The sequence below is a fragment of the Hyla sarda genome, chromosome 2 (genome assembly GCF_029499605.1).
Source record: "Hyla sarda isolate aHylSar1 chromosome 2, aHylSar1.hap1, whole genome shotgun sequence".
In the NCBI taxonomy this organism is placed as follows: Eukaryota; Metazoa; Chordata; class Amphibia; order Anura; family Hylidae; genus Hyla; species Hyla sarda.
In genome coordinates this window covers 96,696,669-96,720,777 of record NC_079190.1, presented here as the reverse complement: position 1 = coordinate 96,720,777, position 24,109 = coordinate 96,696,669, and the positions used below count along the sequence as shown (strand labels likewise).

Here is a 24,109-nt window from a genome sequence, read left to right as displayed (position 1 = left end):
AGCTGTCTCAACTGACCGTGATGCTACAGCAGCTACTACCTCAGCTTCAGCAATCATCTCCTCCGCCAGCTCCTGCACCTCCTCCGCAGCGAGTGGCCGCTTCAGCCCTACGACTATCCTTGCCGGATAAATTTGATGGGGACTCTAAATTTTGCCGTGGCTTTCTTTCTCAATGTTCCCTGCACTTGGAGATGATGTCAGACCAGTTTCCTACTGAAAGGTCTAAGGTGGCTTTCGTAGTCAGCCTTCTGTCTGGAAAAGCTCTGTCATGGGCCACACCGCTCTGGGACCGCAATGACCCCGTCACTGCCTCCGTACACTCCTTCTTCTCGGAAATTCGAAGTGTCTTTGAGGAACCTGCCCGAGCCTCTTCTGCTGAGACTGCCCTGTTGAACCTGGTCCAGGGTAATTCTTCCGTTGGCGAGTACGCCGTACAATTCCGTACTCTTGCTTCAGAACTATCCTGGAATAATGAGGCCCTCTGCGCGACCTTTAAAAAAGGCCTATCCAGCAACATTAAAGATGTTCTGGCCGCACGAGAAATCCCTGCTAACCTACATGAACTCATTCATCTAGCCACTCGCATTGACATGCGTTTTTCCGAAAGGCGTCAGGAGCTCCGCCAGGATATGGACTTTGTTCGCACGAGGCGTTTTTTCTCCCCGGCTCCTCTCTCCTCTGGTCCTCTGCAATCCGTTCCTGTGCCTCCCGCCGTGGAGGCTATGCAAGTTGACCGGTCTCGCCTGACACCTCAAGAGAGGACACGACGCCGCATGGAGAATCTCTGCCTGTACTGTGCCGGTACCGAACACTTCCTGAAGGATTGTCCTATCCGTTCTCCCCGCCTGGAAAGACGTACGCTGACTCCGCACAAAGGTGAGACAGTCCTTGATGTCAACTCTGCTTCTCCACGTCTTACTGTGCCTGTGCGGATATCTGCCTCTACCTTCTCCTTCTCTACTATGGCCTTCTTGGATTCCGGATCTGCAGGAAATTTTATCTTGGCCTCTCTCATCAACAGGTTCAACATCCCGGTGACCAGTCTCGCCAGACCCCTCTACATCAATTGTGTTAACAATGAAAGATTGGACTGTACCATACGTTTTCGCACGGAGCCCCTCCTAATGTGCATCGGACCTCATCACGAAAAAATTGAGTTTTTGGTCCTCCCCAATTGCACTTCTGAAATTCTCCTTGGACTACCCTGGCTTCAACACCATTCCCCAACCCTGGATTGGTCCACAGGGGAGATCAAGAGTTGGGGTACCTCTTGTTTCAAGGACTGCCTTAAACCGGTTCCCAGTACTCCCTGCCGTGACCCTGTGGTTCCCCCTGTAACCGGTCTCCCTAAGGCCTATATGGACTTTGCTGATGTATTTTGCAAAAAACAAGCTGAGACTCTACCTCCTCACAGGCCTTATGACTGTCCTATTGACCTCCTCCCGGGCACTACTCCACCCCGGGGCAGAATTTATCCTCTGTCCGCCCCAGAGACTCTTGCTATGTCTGAGTACATCCAGGAAAATTTAAAAAAGGGCTTTATCCGCAAATCCTCCTCTCCTGCCGGAGCTGGATTTTTCTTTGTGTCCAAAAAAGATGGCTCCCTACGTCCTTGCATTGACTACCGCGGTCTTAATAAAATCACGGTAAAGAACCGCTATCCTCTACCTCTTATCTCTGAACTCTTTGATCGCCTCCAAGGTGCCCACATCTTTACCAAACTGGACTTAAGAGGTGCTTATAATCTCATCCGCATCAGGGAGGGGGATGAATGGAAGACGGCATTTAACACTAGAGATGGACACTTTGAGTATCTGGTCATGCCCTTTGGCCTGTGCAACGCCCCTGCCGTCTTCCAAGACTTTGTTAATGAAATTTTTCGTGATCTCTTATATTCCTGTGTTGTTGTGTATCTGGACGATATTCTGATTTTTTCTGCCAACCTAGAAGAACACCGCCAACATGTCCGCATGGTTCTTCAGAGACTTCGTGACAATCAACTTTATGCCAAAATGGAGAAATGTCTGTTTGAATGTCAATCTCTTCCTTTCCTAGGATACTTGGTCTCTGGCCGGGGACTACAAATGGATCCAGACAAACTCTCTGCCGTCTTAGATTGTCCACGCCCCTCCGGACTCCGTGCTATCCAACGTTTTTTGGGGTTCGCCAATTATTACAGACAATTTATTCCTCATTTTTCCACCATTGTGGCCCCTATCGTGGCTTTAACCAAAAAGAATGCCAATCCTAAGTCATGGCCTCCTCAAGCGGAAGACGCCTTTAAACGGCTCAAGGCTGCCTTTTCTTCTGCTCCCGTGCTCTCCAGACCTGACCCATCTAAACCCTTCCTATTGGAGGTTGATGCCTCCTCAGTAGGAGCTGGAGCGGTTCTTCTACAAAAAAATTCTTCCGGGCATGCTGTTACTTGTGTTTTTTTTTCGAGGACCTTTTCTCCGGCGGAGAGGAACTACTCCATTGGGGATCGAGAGCTACTGGCCATTAAATTAGCACTTGAGGAATGGAGGCATCTGCTGGAGGGATCAAAATTTCCAGTTATTATTTACACCGATCACAAAAATCTCTCCTATCTCCAGTCTGCCCAACGGCTGAATCCTCGCCAGGCCAGGTGGTCTCTGTTCTTTGCCCGGTTTAATTTTGAAATTCACTTTCGCCCTGCCGATAAGAACATTAGGGCCGATGCTCTCTCTCGTTCCTCGGACGCCTCGGAAGTAGAGCTCTCTCCGCAACACATCATTCCTCCTGACTGCCTGATCTCCACTTCTCCAGCCTCCATCAGGCAAACTCCTCCAGGGAAGACCTTCGTCTCTCCACGCCAACGCCTCGGAATCCTCAAATGGGGTCACTCCTCCCATCTCGCAGGCCATGCGGGCATCAAGAAATCCGTGCAACTCATCTCTCGTTTCTATTGGTGGCCGACTCTGGAGACGGATGTTGTTGATTTTGTGCGGGCCTGCACTGTCTGTGCCTGGGATAAGACTCCTCGCCAGAAGCCCGCTGGTCTTCTTCATCCTCTGCCTGTCCCCGAACAGCCTTGGTCTCTGATTGGTATGGACTTTATTACAGACTTACCCCCATCCCGTGGCAACACTGTTGTTTGGGTGGTCGTTGATCGATTTTCCAAGATGGCACATTTTATTCCTCTTCCTGGTCTTCCTTCAGCGCCTCAGTTGGCAAAACAATTTTTTGTACACATTTTTCGTCTTCACGGGTTGCCCACGCAGATCGTCTCGGATAGAGGCGTCCAATTCGTGTCAAAATTCTGGAGGGCTCTCTGTAAACAACTCAAGATTAAATTAAACTTTTCTTCTGCTTATCATCCTCAGTCCAATGGGCAAGTAGAAAGAGTTAACCGGGTCCTGGGTGATTATTTACGGCATTTTGTTTCCTCCCGCCAGGATGACTGGGCAGATCTTCTACCATGGGCCGAATTCTCGTATAACTTCAGAGTCTCTGAGTCTTCTTCCAAATCCCCATTTTTCGTGGTGTACGGCCGTCACCCTCTTCCCCCCCTCCCTACTCCCTTGCCCTCTGGTTTGCCCGCTGTGGATGAAATAACTCGTGATCTTTCCACCATATGGAAAGAGACCCATAATTCTCTCTTACAGGCTTCATCATGCATGAAGAAGTTTGCTGATAAGAAAAGAAGAGCTCCCCCCATTTTTTCTCCCGGAGACAAGGTATGGCTCTCCGCTAAATATGTCCGCTTCCGTGTTCCCAGCTACAAATTGGGACCACGCTATCTTGATCCTTTCAAAATTTTGTGCCAGATTAATCCTGTCTCTTACAAACTTCTTCTTCCTCCTTCTCTTCGTATTCCTAATGCCTTTCACGTTTCTCTTCTTAAACCACTCATCATCAAGCGTTTCTCTCCCAAACTTGTTTCTCCCACTCCTGTTTCCGGCTCCTCGGACATCTTCTCCGTAAAGGAGATACTGGCCTCCAAGAAGGTCAGAGGGAAAACCTTTTTTTTGGTCGATTGGGAGGGCTGTGGTCCTGAAGAGAGATCCTGGGAACCTGAGGACAATATCCTAGACAAAAGTCTGGTCCTCAGGTTCTCAGGCTCCAAGAAGAGGGGGAGACCCAAGGGGGGGGGGGGTACTGTTACGCCGAGCGCTCCGGGTCCCCGCTCCTCCCCGGAGCGCTCGCTACACTCTCGCTATTGCAGCGCTCCGGTCAGATCCACTGACCCGGTGCGCTGCGATCCTGCCTCCAGCCGGGATGCGATTCGCGATGCGGGTGGCGCCCGCTCGCGATGCGCACCCCGGCTCCCGTACCTGACTCGCTCTCCGTCGGTCCTGTCCCGGCGCGCGCGGCCCCGCTCCCTAGGGCGCACGCGCGCCGGGTCTCTGCGATTTAAAGGGCCACTGGGCCGCTGATTGGCGCATTGGTTCTAATTAGTGTGTTCACCTGTGCACTCCCTATGTATACCTCACTTCCCCTGCACTCCCTCGCCGGATCTTGTTGCCATTGTGCCAGTGAAAGCGTTTCCTTGTGTGTTCCTAGCCTGTGTTCCAGACCTCCTGCCGTTGCCCCTGACTACGATCCTTGCTGCCTGCCCCGACCTTCTGCTACGTCCGACCTTGCTTCTGTCTACTCCCTTGTACCGCGCCTATCTTCAGCAGTCAGAGAGGTTGAGCCGTTGCTAGCGGATACGACCTGGTCACTACCGCCGCAGCAAGACCATCCCGCTTTGCGGCGGGCTCTGGTGAACACCAGTAGTGACTTAGAACCGGTCCACTAGCACGGTCCACGCCAATCCCTCTCTGGCACAGAGGATCCACCTTCTGCCAGCCGGCATCGTGACACTTCTTTTGCATCAGTTAACCACTCTGCCAGATTCGGAGTTCCAGTTACAAGACTAGCCATCACTATATCCTCAAATAAAAATGGAAAATCTTGCTTAAAGTTATAGATCTACAAGCAATCCACCATCTCCCAGCATAGAAGACCAAAAACATATATCAAAAAAATGTTATTAGGGGAGGTGCCTAAAACTTTACTTCTATTACACCAGGTAAAAAACACCAAATAAACCAGTGCTCTAAAGACCACAACCAAAAAAATTATAACTTGGCTGTCATAAAACATAATAGAAATCATAGATTGTATGCACAATCATTTTTGGATCAGTCATTACTAGAAAATCCACTTTAAGCAAGTCCCAACAGGTTTCCCCTAATATTGACTGACATCCTCAGGGGATATATAAAATGGATATCATTATATAGTTACTGATAGTTCAGCATACAAATCATTACGGTACAATGCTAATGTCACGATGCCGGCTGGCAGGTAGTGGATCCTCTGTGCCAGAGAGGGATTGGCGTGGACCGTGCTAGTGGACCGGTTCTAAGCCACTACTGGTTTTCACCAGAGCCCGCCGCAAAGCGGGATGGTCTTGCTGCGGCGGTAGTGACCAGGTCGTATCCACTAGCAACGGCTCACCTCTCTGGCTGCTGAAGATACTGAAGATAGGCGAGGTACAAGGGAGTAGGCAGTAGCAAGGTCGGACGTAGCAGAAGGTCGGGGGCAGGCGGCAGGGTTCGTAGTCAGGGGAGATAGCAAAGGTACTGGTACACAGGCTATTGAACACACAAGGAACGCTTTCACTGGCACTAAGGCAACAAGATCCGGCAAGGGAGTGCAAGGGAGGAGACTAGATATAGCCAGGGAACAGGTGGGAACCAATTAAGCTAATTGGGCCAGGCACCAATCATTGGTGCACTGGCCCTTTAAGTCTCAGGGAGCTGGCGCGCGCGCGCCCTAGAGAGCGGAGCCGCGCGCGCCAGCACATGACCGCAGGAGACGGGAACGGGTAAGTGACCTGGGATGCGATTCGCGAGCGGGCGCGTCCCGCTGTGCGAATCGCATCCCCAACGGCCATGGCAGAGCAGCGCTCCCGGTCAGCACTGACCGGGGAGCTGCAGGGAGAAGGACGCCGTGAGCGCTCCGGGGAGGAGCGGGGACCCGGAGCGCTAGGCGTAACAGCTAATAGTCATACAATTTTTGATTCTGTGGTCAGATATAGGGTACCCTAGAGCATAGCAACCCCTGTTAATAACCCTCATACAGCAGCGGCAGTGATCTCCGGTACCTGTAATAAAACATAAAGAGAGGGGCTATAAACACTGTATATTTCAGGACCTCATCCTAAAGTGTAGAATCTGTCACACTCACGGCCATAGGAAATCCAGAAGAGACCTGTAAAAGAAATGCCCTATCACTCTCAATGTTCCAGGCACCTGTAAAAAGAACACTGCACACAGCTCTGGCCGGCTCCTTACATGACAGTGCGCTCAGCCTATAACCGGCTGAGGCAGGACATCGCTGCAGCCGGTGATACACTGATGGCTCTGTGACGTCACCGTCCCCAGGAAGCAGCAAGAGGACCGCAGCAGAGAACCGTGTGGCTGGTACCGGAGCAATGGGGGAACGTAGGAAGGTGACTCAAAGTTTATTTTGTTTATTTTTGCAGCCCGGGCACAGGCATATGTAAAATGCATGCAGTACAGATGTCCTTTAACCACCAAGCAGCATGGTGTGCAGTGTTCTCTTTACAGGTGCCTGGAACATTGATTGATAGGGCATTTATTTTACAGGTCTCTTCTGGATTTTCTATGGCTGTGAGTGTGACAGATTCTACACTTTAGGATGAGGTCCTGAAACATAAAGCGTTTATAGCCCCTTTCCCCTCTCTTACCGGAGATCACTGCCGCTGCTGTATGACTGTTATTGACAGGGGTTGCCATGCCCTAGGGTACCCTATATCTAACCACAGAATTAAAAATGATATGACTATTATTGTAATTGACTATGAATTTATGAGTTGCTAGACATTTATTAGAATTCATTAGCATTGTACCGTAACGATTTGTATGCTGAACTATCAGTAACAATGCCAGGATGCCAGTCAATATTGGCGGAAACGGGTTGGGACTTGCTTAAAGCGTACCTGTCATGGTGCAAATAAAAGAAAAAAAAGTGATATGTTACTCGGACCCAATCCTGATCATGTGCATATAAATTTTACGTGTCTTTGACCTATATATCCAGAGATATAAGCCTTTATCTGCTGGTGAGTTACTTTTTCATTGTGCAGGCTGGAGGGGGCGTGTCAGTCTGTCTCCCTTACAGGAGCAAGCCTGTGCAGTCAGCCAATCAGTACTCTCTACTCTGTAACCCTTTCCTCTCTGGTTTTATGCTGTGTCATGTGTCAGAGGAAGATATTTGGAGCTTGCCTGCAGTAATCAGAAGACATTATGGTGAATTCATAACAGGATAAAATTTATAAATATAAGAATAGATCTTTATAAAATTAGTGCAAGGATTTTTTAGATAAAAGTACAACATTTTTATGAATACATGTTCTATCTGTTTTATCTTCTCCTAGTAAAGCTGGATGCTAATCAGCATAGCTGTCACTATGTGTGTCATTCATCTTTCACAGACTCCTGAATGTCTGATCAACTTTGTCATTCAGGAGTCCGAGAAAGCTTTGACTATTTCAACATGCTGGGAGTTGTAGTTTAGTAACAACTGAAGCTGCAATGTTTGTAAATAACTGTGTTAGAGCAGTGTTGCCTCCAGTGGTTTTAAAACTACAGCTCCCAGCATGTCCACACATCCTTTATCTGTAGTTTTGCATACACAATAGAAATCTCCTATACTGGATACTGGTATGCTTTACGGCCGGTATCCAGTATGCTATAAAATCTAGACTAGTCTGTCAGGCTAAAAGACAGGCGACCCCTAGTGGTGGCTATTTTGAGCTTGAATTTCAGGTGAAAATTTAAATTTTTTTTAACAGGTGTATATTGTGAAATGTCATATTATAATGAGTGCTGCAATATATGAAAAGTTTTTAACAATGACAATGCCTCTTTAAAGTGGATTTTCTAATGATGACTGATCCAAAAATGATTATGCATACAATCTATGATTTTTATTTGGTTTTATGATGGCCAAGTTATTTTTTGGTTGTGGTCTTTAGAGCACAGGTTTATTTAGTGTATTTAAAAGTTAAGTTTTGGGCACCTCCCCTAGGATCATTTTTTTGATATATGTTTATGGAATTTGATTTAATCATACTACCTTGTAGTTGTATAGTAATTGATGCTGTGTGGTGTAATAATCATAGTAGCATTTGGCAGCATTACACAAAATACTAGAAATACATTAATCACTTTGCCTAGTACTCTGCAATATCTATGTTCTGCGGTATATTATTTACAGTAGTGTATATTTTGTATGGATACAGTTGGAAATATTCCAATGTTATTGGTTGTGGTGACACTATACACTTCTTTATCTAACATTAGCTTTTAATATATGTTATCAATAAAAGTGAAGTTTTAAGATCACCTTAGGCACTGAGGTGCTGTATTTTTTGTGGTCTATGTTTGCAGTTTTTTTCAACCATTATGTGGTAGCCAAAAACAAGTAAAAAAGATTCATAAATCTCCCCCTATGAACTTATGACATTGGTGCCCACTGCATTTTTTTAAACAATATCAGCAATATAACATCCAGAATCTAGACTGTTACAGTACATTAACAGCAATGCAGGTTATACCAGAAAACTGGATTCACTTACTATTCCTTTTCGGCTAGGTTTACATGGTGCCTTTTTCTTTTTTTCTTCTTTTTTTTCCGGTATTATATCACATTTTACAGGTAAGGTGGAGAGAACACAATGCAATAATCAAGTTTATGCAATGCATTTTTGACCTTACCTGTTCACCCATAACCACAATGGAAGAATGTTGCAATTTGCATGTGTTTTACAATAAATTTTTTTCACCTGGTGTTTAAATTTCATTTGAAACATGATTAAAAAATGCATAGTGTGAACCCGGCCATATAATCATCCATTTTATTTTTGCACAGAGCACAGAAGTTTTCAATTAGAAATCTATTAAAGTTACGCTTTGGGCAAATTTTCATAATGAGTAAAATGGCGCTGCTACGATGATATAAACCAGGGCTGATAATTCCTTCACTCTGATCTCCCAATTGTAGGTGTACGTTAGAGAAGAAGTTCTTTAACATCATTTAGGACTCCTGTCTCTGGTTTTCTGCTTTATGGGCCAAAGGTGGGAAGAGGTAAAAACAATGTATTACTTGTAATAAGTAGAGTACATGGGGCATGTAGGGGGTGGATAGAAAAGGATGTCTGTGAGGTGCAGCTTCAGCCAATAGACTGCAAGCAATGAGTGCTGTCAGAGTAGGGGGCATCAATATGGTAACTTAGAAACTACAGCTGTTTTTTTTATTTTTTGTGTGTGCACTGACAGTCACTATTAGATTAAGGGTGCATTCCCACCTGGCGTATTTTGCTGCGTATTTGCTGCATATTTGCTGCTGCGTATTTTATTTCCCATTGAAGTCAATGGGTTAGAAAATATGCAGCAGCAAATACGCAGCAAATACGCAGAAAAATACGCCAGGTGGGAACATACCCTTAAGATTAGTTCATTTTTATATCGATTTTACTTCCATGTTATCCTTTTTATGGTGTGTGCACTTTACGGTGTGGAGTATAAACCAAAGTCAAGTTTTGTCAAGATAATGAAAAAAAAATATTTTAAGTTTCCCTGATGGTCTAGAGTAATGCCAACTTTAAGGATGGTCTCAGTTAGAGAATAGGCAATCTCCCCTTCCAAGGTGTTGGAGGGGTAAATGCCTCCTTCCCTAAATGTCTAGGGCACTAGAGGGTTGATAAACTATCACTGTTGGTCTAGAATAATATTTGCTTTTTAAGGTAGTCAAGATTAATGGAGTAATTGGTGCCTGCTGGCTGTTAGTCTTTCACAGTAAAGAGGTTAATGCAGTGTCCCTAGTGGTCTAGGGTAGAAATGGGGTAAATACCATAAAGACCAATAATAAGACAATAAGATTTGTGAGGATGCATTAGAACCTGTTATATAACAGATCTCCATTGCCTTTCTTCCTATTCAATCTTCTATTCCATCGATCTGAAGGATGCGGGGCAGTTTTCTCAGGTTCTTCCTCTGCTCTTGTGAAAGCTTTTGCTTTCTTGAACATATAAGAAATAAAGTGTGTTGTCCTAGTGGCCATTGAACTTGAGGGTTGGTACTGAGTGCTGTAATCATTGAGGAAAGTCATGCTCTTGCCAAAATCCAAGAGTTAAAGGTTGTGATCTTTTAGCTATGCTGTTTAATAGTTAATCCTTGTATACATTACTTGAACATGAGAGTTAGTAGTCCCCAGTCATATTATCTTTGACATATATACATAACTTAACCTGTACCTGCATAATGATGCAAGCAACATTATGTGTCAGCGCCATGCCAATGGTGCCTGGTCCCCAGTGCTCAGCACTTCCTGGTCTGCTCTTAGCAAAAAGAAGTGCCCACTGAGCCAATCACTGTCTGCAATGCTGACCATCTCAGCCACTGACTGACACCTTGCTTGTATTTAAAGCAGACCAGGATAGGTTGTCCCTATGAAATATGTAATAATTGTCTTTGAATTATTTTAATTTGTCCTTTTATGCAATTATATATTTTTTCTTTTGTATATGACAAGGAATAAAAAAAAAAAAAACTGATGTTTTAGGAACACTCTATGAAATCATGACTCTCATGCTCTGATTCCAGTCCGCCATGCTGCTTCATGGTGAAATCTACGATTTCAGTACTGCTGGTCCTAAGGGAGCCAATACAACCAACAACAATGGGAGTCAGCAAAGGAGGAACTTTATAAGAGAGGGAGGGAGGGTAATAAAAGGGGGAGTAGAAAGCAAAAGGGGGGGGGGGGGTAAGGAATCACCAGCAAGAGCGGGCGCACAATGCTTGGCAGGGAGGCACGTTAGCTCAAGGAAAAAGTACTGCTGGTCTTGTGTGCACCAAAGACTACTCTGAGGAAATTGATCTGGGAATTATCATGTGAAAAAGACTATATTGGCCAGTTTAATATGACCACCAACCAAACATTGTGGTGTCTAGAATTGTGTGTATGTTGAGATTGGACTCTCACTCTCACTGAGATTATCTGTAATGTTACCAATGCTTGTCTGTTTGCTTGTGTTTGTTTTCATCCCTCTGTTGAGCATCCAACAACTTTTTATCAGTACAGTCAGAGATGAGCGAACCGAATCGGACGAAGTCGAATTCGTTCCGAATTTCATGAAAAATTTGACTCGGACCGAATCCGAACTTCGACTCGATTTGAAATAACTAATTTCTTCATTAGCGACACCCCTGCGATCGTCCTGTATAATGTATAAATACAAGTGGCTTTCTCCTGCGCTCGCATCTCTGCAATAGATAGGACTATAGTAGCAGATGACAGGAGTGACACCCGCTGTGATCTGTCCTTAAATGCAGGTACTACTGCTCTCAACATGGAGCACATTCAGCTCCATGCTAGGAGCTGTAGTACCTGCATTAATAGACGGATCACAGCGAGTGTCACTTGTAACAACTGATGCGATCGCCCTGTATAATGTATAGATGCGGATGGGCAGCTGCTCTTCTCTGGTCCCACTGTAGTATGAGTATATGCTGTATATATACCTATTATTCATATTTCCCATAGAGAGTTGTGATTGGCTGGAACCATCTGGCCAATCACAGCTCTCTGTGGGAAATATGAATAAGTGATGTGAATTCTATTCACATCACTGGCCAGCCGAAGTATAGTGCAGTGATGTGAGCACAGGAGTAAGCCTCTCCATCTCTGCAATAGAAAGGACGATCTCATCAGGTATCAGGAGTGACACCTGCTGTGATCTGTCCTTAACTGCAAGTACTACTGCTCCACACATGGAGCACACTCTGCTCCATGCTGGGAGCTGTAGTACCTGCATTAATAGACAGATCACAGTGGGTGTCACTTCTGACACCCGATGCAATCGTCCTGTATAATGTATAGACGTGGGTGGCCAGACGCTCTTTTCTGCTCCCACTGTAGTATGAGTATATGCCATATATATACCTATTATTCATATTTCCCTCAGAGAGCTGTGATTGGCTGGAACCATCTGGCCAATCACAGCTCTCTGTGGGAAATATGAATAAGTGATGTGAATTCTATTCACATCACTGGCCAGCCGGAGTATAGTGCAGTGATGTGAGCACAGGAGAAAACAGTTCCATCGCTGCTATAGAAAGGACAATTGCATCAGGTATCAGGAGTGACACCTGCTGTGATCGTTCTATTAGTACAGGTCTACAGCTCCCATCATGAAACAGTCTGTTCCATGCTGGGAGTAGTAGTACTTCCTAAAAAATTTAAAAAAATAGAGAAAAAAAGCATTTTTCACCTAAAAACCCATATGAGGGCTTATTTTTTGAACCACCAATTTTTTATTGTATAAAAAGTGACCAAAATTTTTTGCACATACGCCATTGACCATGTGGTTTAATTAATGATATATTCTTATAGTTCAGACATTTATGCACGTGGTAATTCCACATATGTTAATTTTTTTTTATTTACACAGCTTTTTTTAATGGGAAAAGGGGGGTGGTTCAAACTTTTATTAGGGAAGAGGTTAAATCATCTATATTAACTTTTTTTTTCACTTTTTTTTTGCAATGTTATAGCTCCCATAGGGGACTATAACATGCAGTACACTGATTCAATACACTGATCAATGGCATTGCATTGCAATGCATTGATCAGTGTTATCGGTGGTTGATTGCTCAAGCCTGGATTTCAATCAATCGCCGATCAGACGCGCACCCTCCTGATGCATCCTAGCTGATCGGGACATCGCGATTTTACCGCCCCATTTATTTAATTTTTTCAAGCATTTAGATGTGCCGCCATGAATAATTGCGGGGGTCAGAGATGAGCCAGGGACATCAGTAATATGTATAATACAGTAGGCAAAAAAAAAACAAAAAAACACTTTATTAGTCCAAGACAAAACTCGGGTACATAGTGAAAATGAGTCGCTATTTGACAGCGCTCGTAACAATCAAATAAATGGGGCCCATGCTTGTCCAAGCATGGACACATTGGTGTGTCATTTTGAAATTTTGTTGACATATCTGTGCACAAATCATAGTGTGAACGTAGCCTAAGGTATATGGAAGCCTCCTGATTTTACACCAACAGATGATGTCAGTAAGAAGAAGAGTCGGGCGTGATGGATTTTATCCGCTCAACCCTTTTGTTATGGAGGTTAACCAGTGACAGAGCTGTCTGGCTGTGGCTTACCTTTCCCCTTCCAATAGACATAGCTGAATGCTCATGTGTATGGGAAGAAAGGGAGAGAAAACTATCAGCTGAACAAACATTTTGCCTAACAGTTATTAAAAATGTATGGCCACCTTAAGATTTACCAAAACTGGTGCAAGGAAAATTAGGGTAGTTGTCTATCACACCACAGTCATTCCCATACAAATGAATGGAGCATGTGCCGTCTACAGCATGTGCTCCTCACTGAGATCCAAAGTCCCATTCCAAAGATCGTGGTGGTCAGTTATGGGGTCCTAGCTACCTATCCCCTATCCTGTGAATAGGAGATCATTTAGAATGGGGGACAATATAGTTTTCACCGGACAACCCCTTTAATGTCTTTATAGTATGTTCACATTTTTTTGCATGGTTTTGCTGCTGTCCTGTTTTATATGCTGACAGGGAGCTGCAGATTGCAACATCTAGAGCAGTGTTTCCTAACCAGGGTGCCTCCCGCTGTGGCAAAACTACAACTCCAAGCATGCTGGGAGATGTAGTTTTGCCACAACTGGAGGCACCCTGGTTGGGAAACACTGATCTAGAGTGTACAGTCCACTGAAGTTGTAGCCCTTTCTTTGTTTCCTATTGAGAAATGTGGCATGCAGTTAGGGTATTCAGTTACTTTTATTTAGTCTTTTAACCACTCTCTGAAATTTACTCAACTGCTGCACTTAAAGGGGTACTCCATCCCTAGACATCTTATCCCCTATCCAAAGGACCCCCCCAATCTTCCTGCTGCACCCGGCGTTCGCCGCGCTCATGACATCGCGGCCACGCGCTCTCAATGCAAGTCTATAGGAGGGGGCGTGACGGCTGTCACGTCCCCTCCCTAGACTTACATTGAGGGGGAGTGGCCGTGATGTTACGACCGGAGCGTGACGTGACATCAAGAGCCTCTGTGCAGCATCGCCAGTCATCCGGCATGGAGCAAAGTTAGGTCTGTGTACCGGATGTCTGGGGTGCCGCAGCCGAGATCATGAGGGTCCCCAGCAGCGGGATCCCCGCGATCAGACATCTTATCCCCTATAATTTACAAGTCTAGTGATATTTGTTGTAAAAAAATAAAAAATAAAATTCTGGCTGCCTACAACCACCATACAGCTAGGTAAAAAAATAAATAAATCAAATCGCACAATATGTTGATGGCAAAAATTCTGCTCATTTGCACCATCTCTAGGTAAACTTCAGTATGTTACCCAGTTGTAGCACTCAGCTTTGTTACGGTTCCCATAAAGTGAACTCTTTAATTACATTGAAGCCTTTATTTCTTTGCATTCTTTTTTGTATTGCAAACGACTTCAGAGGCTCGAAATAATACACAAGCTTGTAAAACACTTGTCTGTAGGTCCAAATGCTGCGATGAACCGGCCTCCTGTGAGCTGGCGGCTTTGATAACATTTATCTCATTTTACAGCTAATTTCAAATGGACAAGAATTTCATAAACATAAACACAATGAAGTAGAAAAAGTGTTAGATCTGCAATTTATAATAAGAAAGTGAATATGAAATTGCTGTGGGACTCGGCAGCTTAACAGTAATTGCCAGGCTTGTTTTATGAGTCCCGTGGTGTTACTTTGAACAATTGTGCACTTTCCCAATGAAATCTGTTAATCTCTGTGTACATATAACTGCTATGGTAAACAGATTTCGCTCGGTATTGTTCTAAAACAAACAACTTCAATTTGGATCCAATGGATTATTTAATGGAAAACAAGATTTGCCTACTGATACATTTCCATCAGTGCCTCAATCACCAGCTGTTGCAGTTCCTTAAATTGACTTGGAGGCACTGTTGAGCTGATATTCTATGACCCCTGACAGTGTTCATACATTGACAAGTCTTTAAAGGGGTACTCCAGTGGGATTTTTTTTTTTTAAATTAACTGGTGCTAGAAAGTTAAACAGATTTGAAAATTACTTCTATTATAAAATCTTAATCCTTCAAGTACTTATCAGCTGCTGTATACTACTGAGGAAGGTCCTGACACAGACAGAGGTGTCAGCAGAGAGCACTGTGGTCAGACTGAAAAGAACTACACAACTTCCTCTGGAGCATTCAGCAGCTCATAAGCACTGAAAGGATTAAGATTTTTTAATAGAAGTAATTTACAAATCAGTTTAACTTTCTAGCACCAGTTGATTTAAAAAAAAAAAAAAAAAGTTTCCACCGGATTTCATAATGACTATGCACAATTGATGTCACACAACCAAATTCTACATTTTTATAAGTGGATATATTAAATTATTGTTAATCCTGAACCAACACTATGGCCCAGATTTATCAAACTGTGTGAGAGAAAAAGTGGAGTGATTTCCCCACAGCAACCAATCACAGCTCAGGTTTCACTTTACCTCAGATCGTTAGCTGAGCTGTGATTGGTCGCTGTGGGAAAATCACTCCACTTTTTCTCTCACACAGTTTGATAAATCTGGGCCTATGGGTCTAATGTATTATTGGAGTTATGTGTAAATTTAGGTAAAAAACAAGTTTATTGACAATTTCCCAGGTTTTCCACTTCAATGGCCCGATTGTAGTCAGCTAGTGACTACGTTCGGATAATTTTCAAGTGCATTCAAGTTTTGGCTTGGCTGAGAAACTTGGCGTACAGCACTTTATTAGTCCAAGACAAAACTCGGGTACATAGGGAAAATGAGTCGCTAGTTGACAGCGCCCGTACCAATTAAATACATGGGGCCCATGCCTGTCCAAGCATGGACACATTGGTGTGTCATTTTGACATTTTCTCAACATATCTGTGCACAAATCATAGTGTGAACGTAGCCTAAGATATATGGAAGCCTCCTGATTTTACACCAACAGATGATGTCAGTAAGAAGAAGAGTCGGGTCTGATGGACTTTGTCCGCTCGACCCTTTTGTTACAGGAAGGGTTAACCAGTGCCAGAGCTGTCTGGCTGTGGCTTACCTTTCCCCTTCCAATAGACATAGCTGAATGCTCATGTGTATGGGGAGAAAGGGAGAGTGAACTATCAGCTGAAAAACATTTTGCCCAGCAGTTGTAAAAACGTATGGCCACCTTAAAGGGGTACTCTGCTGCCCAAAAAACTGTTCCGAACGCTGGAGCCGGCGTTGGGAGCTCGTGATGTCATAGCCCTGCCCCCTCATGGTGTCACACCCTGCCCCTCAATCCAAGTCTATGGGAGGGGGCGTGACACGCCCCCTCCTATAGACTTGCATTGAGGGGGCAGGGCTATGACATCACGAGCTCCCGGCGCCAGCTCCAGCGTTCAGAACAGTTTGTTCCAAACGCTGAGCAGCGGAGTACCCCTTTAAGGTTTACCAAAACTGGTGCAAGGAAAATTAGGGTAGCTGTCTATCACACCACAGTCATTCATATACAATTGAATGGAGCATGTGCGGTCTACAGCATGTGCTCCTCACTGAGATCCGAAGTCCCATTCCAAAGATCGTGGTGGTCGGTTATGGGGTCCTAGCTACCTATCCCCTATCCTGTGAATAGGAGATAATTTAGAATGGGGGACAATATAGTTTTCGCCGGACAACCCCTTTAATGTCTTTATAGTATGTTCACATTTTGTTGCATGGTTTGGCTGCTGTCCTGTTTTATATGCTGAAAGGGAGCTGCAGATTGCAACATCTAGAGCAGTGTTTCCTAACCAGGGTGCCTCCCGCTGTGGCAAAACTACAACTCCAAGCATGCTGGGAGATGTAGTATTGCCACAGCTGCAGGCACTCTGGTTGGGAAACACTGATCTAGAGTGTACAGTCCACTGAAGTTGTAGCCCTTTCTTTGTTTCCCATTACCCACCATAGCAGCGGGCATTTCAGTTAAAGATGTTATATGTTGCCAAATGCATGGTGACCTACATGTTGAACCAAAAGTGGTGACTAAAAGCAGAGAATCCTCTGGCATGTCCAGTATTCGGGCTCCTCACTGACACCAACTGCAGGTGAGACATCTAACCACCTCCTGAGCCGTGCAGCTGGGGGCAGTCATCGCTCCCTTTCTATGAGACAAAAGATTTTTTTTCTTATGTATTTCGTAATCAGGAGCACATCTGATCATGAGAAGAGCTAATGGTTATTATTACGTAAGGACCAGGGACATACACACATAGGGGGACATGTATCAAAGATTTTACCCCTGTTTTGTGTGTATTTTTTTGTGCAAAATTTTGCACAAGCCCTTTTTTTGCGCAAGTTTTGGTAGAGCATGTCCTCCAGATGTGGCTGAATCAGGGTACCTTGGAGTGACATCTATAGTACACATGGATTTATTAACTGCGTACTTTTCCTTTACACCAAAAATGTTGCCGCAAGAGCTGTTTTTTTTGCGCAAATATCAGCCATCTTGGACTTAACGTAGCAAGATGCTCTAAATCATCGATTCTATTTTCCAAAGAGTGGATTGAGGAGATTACTATATTTACCCGCAATTTATGAAGCTCATTGTGCTTGATTGATAAATTTAGAGCTTCTGCACATAATTTAGAATTCGGGAAAATGGGTAAACTGCTTCTACCATACACAAATAATGATACATGTCCCCCATAGACTCAAAAGGGGGCTTGAGCCCTTGCCGTTTTAATGTACCTGCCCTATAATGCCCTCACTGATTGGGACCTCTATGGAGTGATGCGGGTCATATTCAGCTGACATGACTGCTGGAGCTCTTGTGGTAAAGGGTGTGAGATGCAGGGCAGATGGAATTACCCTAGGGGCAGATGGCATTAACCCCTTGTATTCGTGATGCCAGGGCGTGGTTTATCCTCAATACCACCCGAAGGTATACAGCTGGATCCTGGGCTAGACACGGGGGAAATAATGACTCTGACGCCAAGTTATGGACAACGGTAGCTTTACTGAGTGACAGAGTGTACAGTCTATACAGTTCAGCCAGGGCCCAAAGAGGTGACCAGTGACTCAGAGACCTTAAGGGCTTGCTGGGACTTGTAGTGGGACTGGACAATTTAATGCAGGCCACGCTGACTTGACAGTTGCTGGCAGGGACTGACTTGACTTGACTGACAACTGAAAAAGCTATGATTGTAGCTTACTTGCAATTGACTGTGGCTGCAGACTTGACTCCAATGACTCTGGACACACACACTAGGACTCGACTTGACTGGACCTCAGCTTAGCAGAAAGAGCAGAGCTCATGGAGAGCGAGCTCCTCCCTGGGCTTTTATGGGGAGACTAGCAGGGAGCCCATAGGTCACCCCTGGGATCACCTGGCCACTGGTACCTCCTGGGTAACAATCACATGGTACATTTCTTAAAGCAACAACACATTATATAATACCTAGCAAAACATATATACAGGGGGGGGGGAACAAGTACAAGGGGCCCAGGGGACACTGAAGGGAGGCTGCCGGACAGGGCAGCAATGGTACGGGGTAACACCTCCCGTACTGGGCTACCACAAACTCCCCCTCTTAAATACAGTTGTCCTCGACGCCCAATCCTTGAGGGCGGATGACCGAAGTGGCCACTGGGGGCCTAGTGTCACTTCCTGGGGCATTATGCAAAATGTTCTTCACAGGTCTGGTTATGAAAACAAAACAGGAGATACAGTTAATTATAAACGGCTCCCCAATAATCCGACGGGTAAAACACTCAATCTACTCTGTACATTCCTTAGAAATAAATGTGAACAGGGGCTTATAACCCAATCCACCGCTGAAAAATTAATTCCCCGTGATCCTCGCTATGCCAGATGGTATTTCCTTCCAAAGGTGCACAAGTCGCAGAGCCGGCCCCCGGGACGACCTATCGTTGCAGGGATCGGTTCTGCGACTGAGTACTTCTCCCAATATCTAGAGTGGCTATTAAAACCTATCCTCCCCTCTATTCCATCTTATGTGAAGGATACCGGCGACTTATTGACACACTTAAAAAACTCCCATTGGTCCGACACCTACCACCTTGCTTCTTTAGATGTTGAGAGCCTGTACACCCGCATCCCACACGATACGGGTGTACAGGCTGTCCGTGAAATACTGATTGAGACTGACAAAACACCCAAATTTATTACTTTCGTTGGAGAAGCCCTACAGTTTATATTATCTCATAATGAGTTTAGAGAAGGGGACACGTGGTATAGACAGGAGACCGGGACTGCGATGGGCACCCCGGTCTCCTGTACGTTTGCCAATTTGTTTCTTGCGGTGTTTGAACGCCGATACGTATTCTCGCATAGCAACCCGTATGTCTCTTATATAAAACTGTACCTTAGGTTCATCGATGATGTCCTAATCATATGGCAAGGTACCCAAGAGAGGTTTAATGCCTTTGTTTCATATATGAATACGACCAACCAAGAAAACATGTCGTTCATGTCTGTGTCCAGTGATACCGAGCTCACTTTTTTAGATGTAAAATTCAGTGTACGAGATGGGTCATTGCATTCACAAGGCTATAGAAAATCTATTGCCCGTAATTCCCTACTTCATTTAAACAGCTCACACCCGCATCATGTCAAAAAGAATATCCGTTTTCCCAATTTTTATGCTTGAAAAAGATTAATAGTGATGAAACCACCTTTTTCACTCAGGCTGATGACCTAAAGAACCGCTTGATGGCAAGAGGTTATCCACCCGATGTGATCAATGTTGGTTATGATCGGGCTGCAGGAACCCCAAGAGAAAATCTTCTATACCCAAAACCGCGTCTAACCAAGAAACCGCAGCATTTTATTTTTTCATTAGCAAATTCAAATATGATTAATGTTATAGCTAATGCAAGATGCAATAATTGGTACATTATTGAGTCGGACTCCGAACTAAAGGATATAGCAAAAAATCTTCCCCTGATTACGTACAGAAAAAATCGCACATTAGGCGACATGCTTAAAACCCCTGCTAAAAATTCACGGGATTTAGCTGAAACTAATATGAACTGGCTACAGAAGATGAACCCAAAGGGTAATTACCCCTGTAGACATTGTTATTTTTGTTCCCAGAACTTGGCCAATAGAACCTGGCAACTTGGGGGCCATATACATACTGTAAATGATTTAGCCACCTGCCGCACCTCATACTTAGTGTACGTCATTGTTTGCCCTTGTAACTTCTTTTATGTGGGCAAGATGATTCATCCTTTGTTTGTAAGCTATAGGGAGCACGTTAGGTCTATCCGAACCGGGATAGGTGCTCCCAAATTAATTTCCCACATAAAAGAAGCCCATAACAGTGATCCATGTGCCCTGAAATTCGCTGGCATCGAAAGAGTTAGAGTTTTACCTAAGGGAGGAGATAGACATGCCGCCCTCTTGAGAAGAGAAGCGGCATGGATCCTAAAATTAGATGCTACAAGGGTTTTGGGTCTCAACAATCGAGTGGATTTAGCTCCCTTCCTCGATCGATGAGACTGAATTCATGAACCACTAGATATGTTATACTAATCACATTAAGAGAGCTTCTTACCTTATTATTTTTTCTGCCGATGTAATGATCCTACTGTTCATGTTGTTTTGTTAGTGCACATGTTGTTTTGTTTACACCACATGACCTTTTTGTTATTACATGTGACCACAACGCCACCCCCGGAGAGCGCTAATAAATAGCGTCACCGCCAGGTGCCGCGATTGTATACCGGCTGGAAGAAGCGCTTGGTTAGCGTGAAACAGTCTGTCCCGGTCCTACCCCACCCGCCTCCACCCCCCACCAGCCTGTTATGCCTGACATGGTGAAATAAAGAATTACCTTTGGATGGTGAGTGCAGACTCTGTTTTCTTCGTTACTATTGAAAACAAAACAGGGGCGAGTCCATGTATCACTTGTAAATGTCCATACAGGCTTCTATATTTTAGGATAATAGACATGTGGGGGAAACGGACCTGTAACTGCTTTAGTAACACTTTTAAGACACCAATACACATAAGTTGCGGATTGGGCTGACGGAAGCAATCTTCCCAATGCCTTGGCTGCTAGGGCCCTTCGGTTCTCAACACTTCTCCCGAGAACTCAACATACATTGATATTCTATACAACAGTGTTACCTTTACATATTGTACTCTGTCTCTATACATGCTTTTACCTATATCTTAGGGGAACCCTCTGGCCTCTACATTGAAGACTTGTGGACTGGGACTACGAATGATGCTACAGTCTGAACTTAGATATTTACATGATTTACATGTATGTGGACTATTTTGATGATGTATGGACTAACTATGTGTGGTACATAACTTTACACATTATATTGGAAGCTAATCTTTGTACCTTGCGGAAATTTGTCCTTGTGTTGACTGTTGGGACCGATGCAACACCACTTCAGGGGAATCTTGAACTCTTGCGTCTTCTGGAGCTCTTGGAACCTCTGAAGCTGCAGCTAACTCCTCCTCGACGAATTCAAGAGCGGGTATTGGTCCAGGCTGGCGGGACCCAGAGTCGCTGGTGTTCGCATTGGAGAGGCTAGAGATGGAGTTGGTACTCTAGAGACTCTAGGCCGGAGCCAATGGTAACAAGACTGGGACTGGTGTAAAGACTAGAGCAGATTGAACCAGCCCTGGTGCTGGTGAGACACAGAAGATCACAGGCTGGGTTGGAGAAAACATGGGGAAATCCATGGATGGGTGGATTCCCTCACCCGGAACGTACTCTCTCGCAGGTCTGACAGCTGGAGGAGGTGATGCTGGGTGCACTGGTAGAACTTCTTTCAGACATAACTTGATTCAGTTTTGGTGAACAACTTAAGGCTCATACCCAGGCTTTTGTACTTAGTATACATCAGATTCTGGATAGGGTACGGCCGTCACCATGTATGTTCTGTCTCCCAGATAGAGTCTAACTTTTGGGTCCTTGGAAACTTCCGCAGCCAGACTTTATCGCCCAATTGAAGTGGTTTGGCAGAAGGATAACGGTTATAGTCCTCCTGTTGTCTCCGCTGGGCCTCGCCCATCTTCTTGCTGACAATTACATTGGCCTCTTGGATCCTTCTCTGGCGGTGAGAGACCCACTCGAGGGAGGCTTGCGGAGAGTTGTTGAATGGGGCTTGGAGCCCAAATGTTCGGTCTTTAGGCAGATGCCCATGTCTCCCCATCATCATGTAGAAAGGGGTGTACTCCGTAGAACAGTGGACTGTATTATTATAGATCTCCAATAGTTCGGCCAGCAGTCGGGGTCACTCTTCTTGTTTTGACACAGAGGCTGCTCGCTAGATGTGGATAAAGACTTAAAAAAGACTTCATTGTGAAGTTGAAACATTGCATAATTTTTGTACTGGATGGGTGAATAAACTGTTTTGCCTTCACAATTCCTGCATTGGAGTGCCGTCTTCTAACTCTACCTTGCTTTTATTATTGACCATGGTCTGGTCTTGAGGACTGAGTACCCCCGAACATTTTAAAGGTCATCACAGTGCACCACTCATTTACTCTACTTGTGGATAAAGACTTGGTTGATGCGCTCACAGAGCCCGTTCCCCTGGGTTTCTAGTCCGGAGTTTCTTGCAGGCATGGAATTGACACAGCTCTTGAAAGAGTTGGGCCTTGAAGGCCGCTCCATGGTCCTTTAGGACAGACTCCGGACACCCAAGGGTTTGCACCCAATTGGAGTAGAACATCTGGGCCGCTGTCTTGGCTGTGAGATCTATGACAACCCATTTATAGTAGTGAACCACAATGGTAAGAGCATAAGTGTAAACCGACTGGTTAGGCCTTTCACTCTGGATGGAATGGAGGGGAGCTCTTGCGTACTTGCGCACATTCTTGGTGACGTTACAGACTGCATGTCACGATTCGGCTGGCAGGAGGTGGATCCTCTGTGCCAGAGAGGGATTGGCGTGGACCGTGCTAGTGGACCGGTTCTAAGTTACTACTGGTATTCACCAGAGCCTGCCGCAAAGCGGGATGGTCTTGCAGCGGCGGTAGTAACCAGGTCGTATCCACTAGCAATGGCTCAACCTCTCTGACTGCTGAAGATAGGCGCGGTACAAGGGAGTAGACAAGAGCAAGGTCGGACGTAGCAGAAGGTCGGGGAAGGCAGCAAGGATCGTAGTCAGGGGCAACGGCAGGAGGTCTGGAACACAGGCTAGGAACACACAAGGAAACGCTTTCACTGGCACAATGGCAACAAGATCCGGCGAGGGAGTGCAGGGGAAGTGAGGTATACATAGGGAGTGCACAGGTGAACACACTAATTAGAACAACTGCGCCAATCAGTGGCGCAGTGGCCCTTTAAATCGCAGAGACCCGGCGCGCGCGCGCCCTAGGGAGCGGGGCCGCGCGCGCCGGGACAGGACCGACGGAGAGCGAGTCAGGTACGGGAGCCGGGGTGCGCATCGCGAGCGGGCGCCACCCGCATCGCGAATCGCATCCCGGCTGGAGGCGGTATCGCAGCGCACCCGGTCAGTGGATCTGACCGGGGCGCTGCAGTAGAGAGGATGTTGCGAGCGCTCCGGGGAGGAGCGGGGACCCGGAGCGCTCGGCGTAACAGTACCCCCCCCCCTTGGGTCTCCCCCTCTTCTTGGAGCCTGAGAACCTGAGGACCAGACTTTTGTCTAGGATATTGTCCTCAGGTTCCCAGGATCTCTCTTCAGGACCACAGCCCTCCCAATCAACCAAAAAAAATGTTTTCCCTCTGACCGTCTTGGAGGCCAGTATCTCCTTCACGGAGAAGATGTCAGAAGAACCAGAAACAGGAGTGGGAGAAACAAGTTTGGGAGAGAAACGGTTGATGATGAGTGGTTTAAGAAGAGAGACATGAAAGGCATTAGGAATACGAAGAGAAGGAGGAAGAAGAAGTTTGTAAGAGACAGGATTAATTTGGCACAAGATTTTGAAAGGACCAAGATAGCGTGGTCCCAGTTTGTAGCTGGGGACACGGAAGCGGACATATTTAGCGGAGAGCCATACCTTGTCTCCGGGAGAAAAAATGGGGGGAGCTCTTCTTTTCT

The 24,109-nt window shown here is 45.4% G+C and overlaps 1 protein-coding gene across 5 annotated transcripts in view; it reads left to right on the top strand.

The window, feature by feature from the left end:
- The window catches only part of LOC130358804 (25-hydroxyvitamin D-1 alpha hydroxylase, mitochondrial), a 52,200-nt gene that overhangs the window by 7,879 nt on the left and 20,212 nt on the right, over positions 1-24,109 (top strand). Inside the window, exon 1 of one of the 5 annotated variants that reach the window (XM_056562616.1) lies at positions 17,090-17,163. The exons of 1 other annotated variant lie outside the window; for it this stretch is intronic. Coding sequence is in view for 1 of the 4 variants with exons in the window: in XM_056562619.1 (XP_056418594.1) it covers positions 20,923-20,925 (3 nt within the window). In the remaining 3 variants the exon portion in view is untranslated. Of the gene's footprint in view, positions 1-17,089; positions 17,164-20,798; positions 20,926-24,109 lie in introns of those variants that run through there. 3 more of the 5 variants (XM_056562619.1, XM_056562617.1, XM_056562615.1) reach the window with 3 other exon arrangements.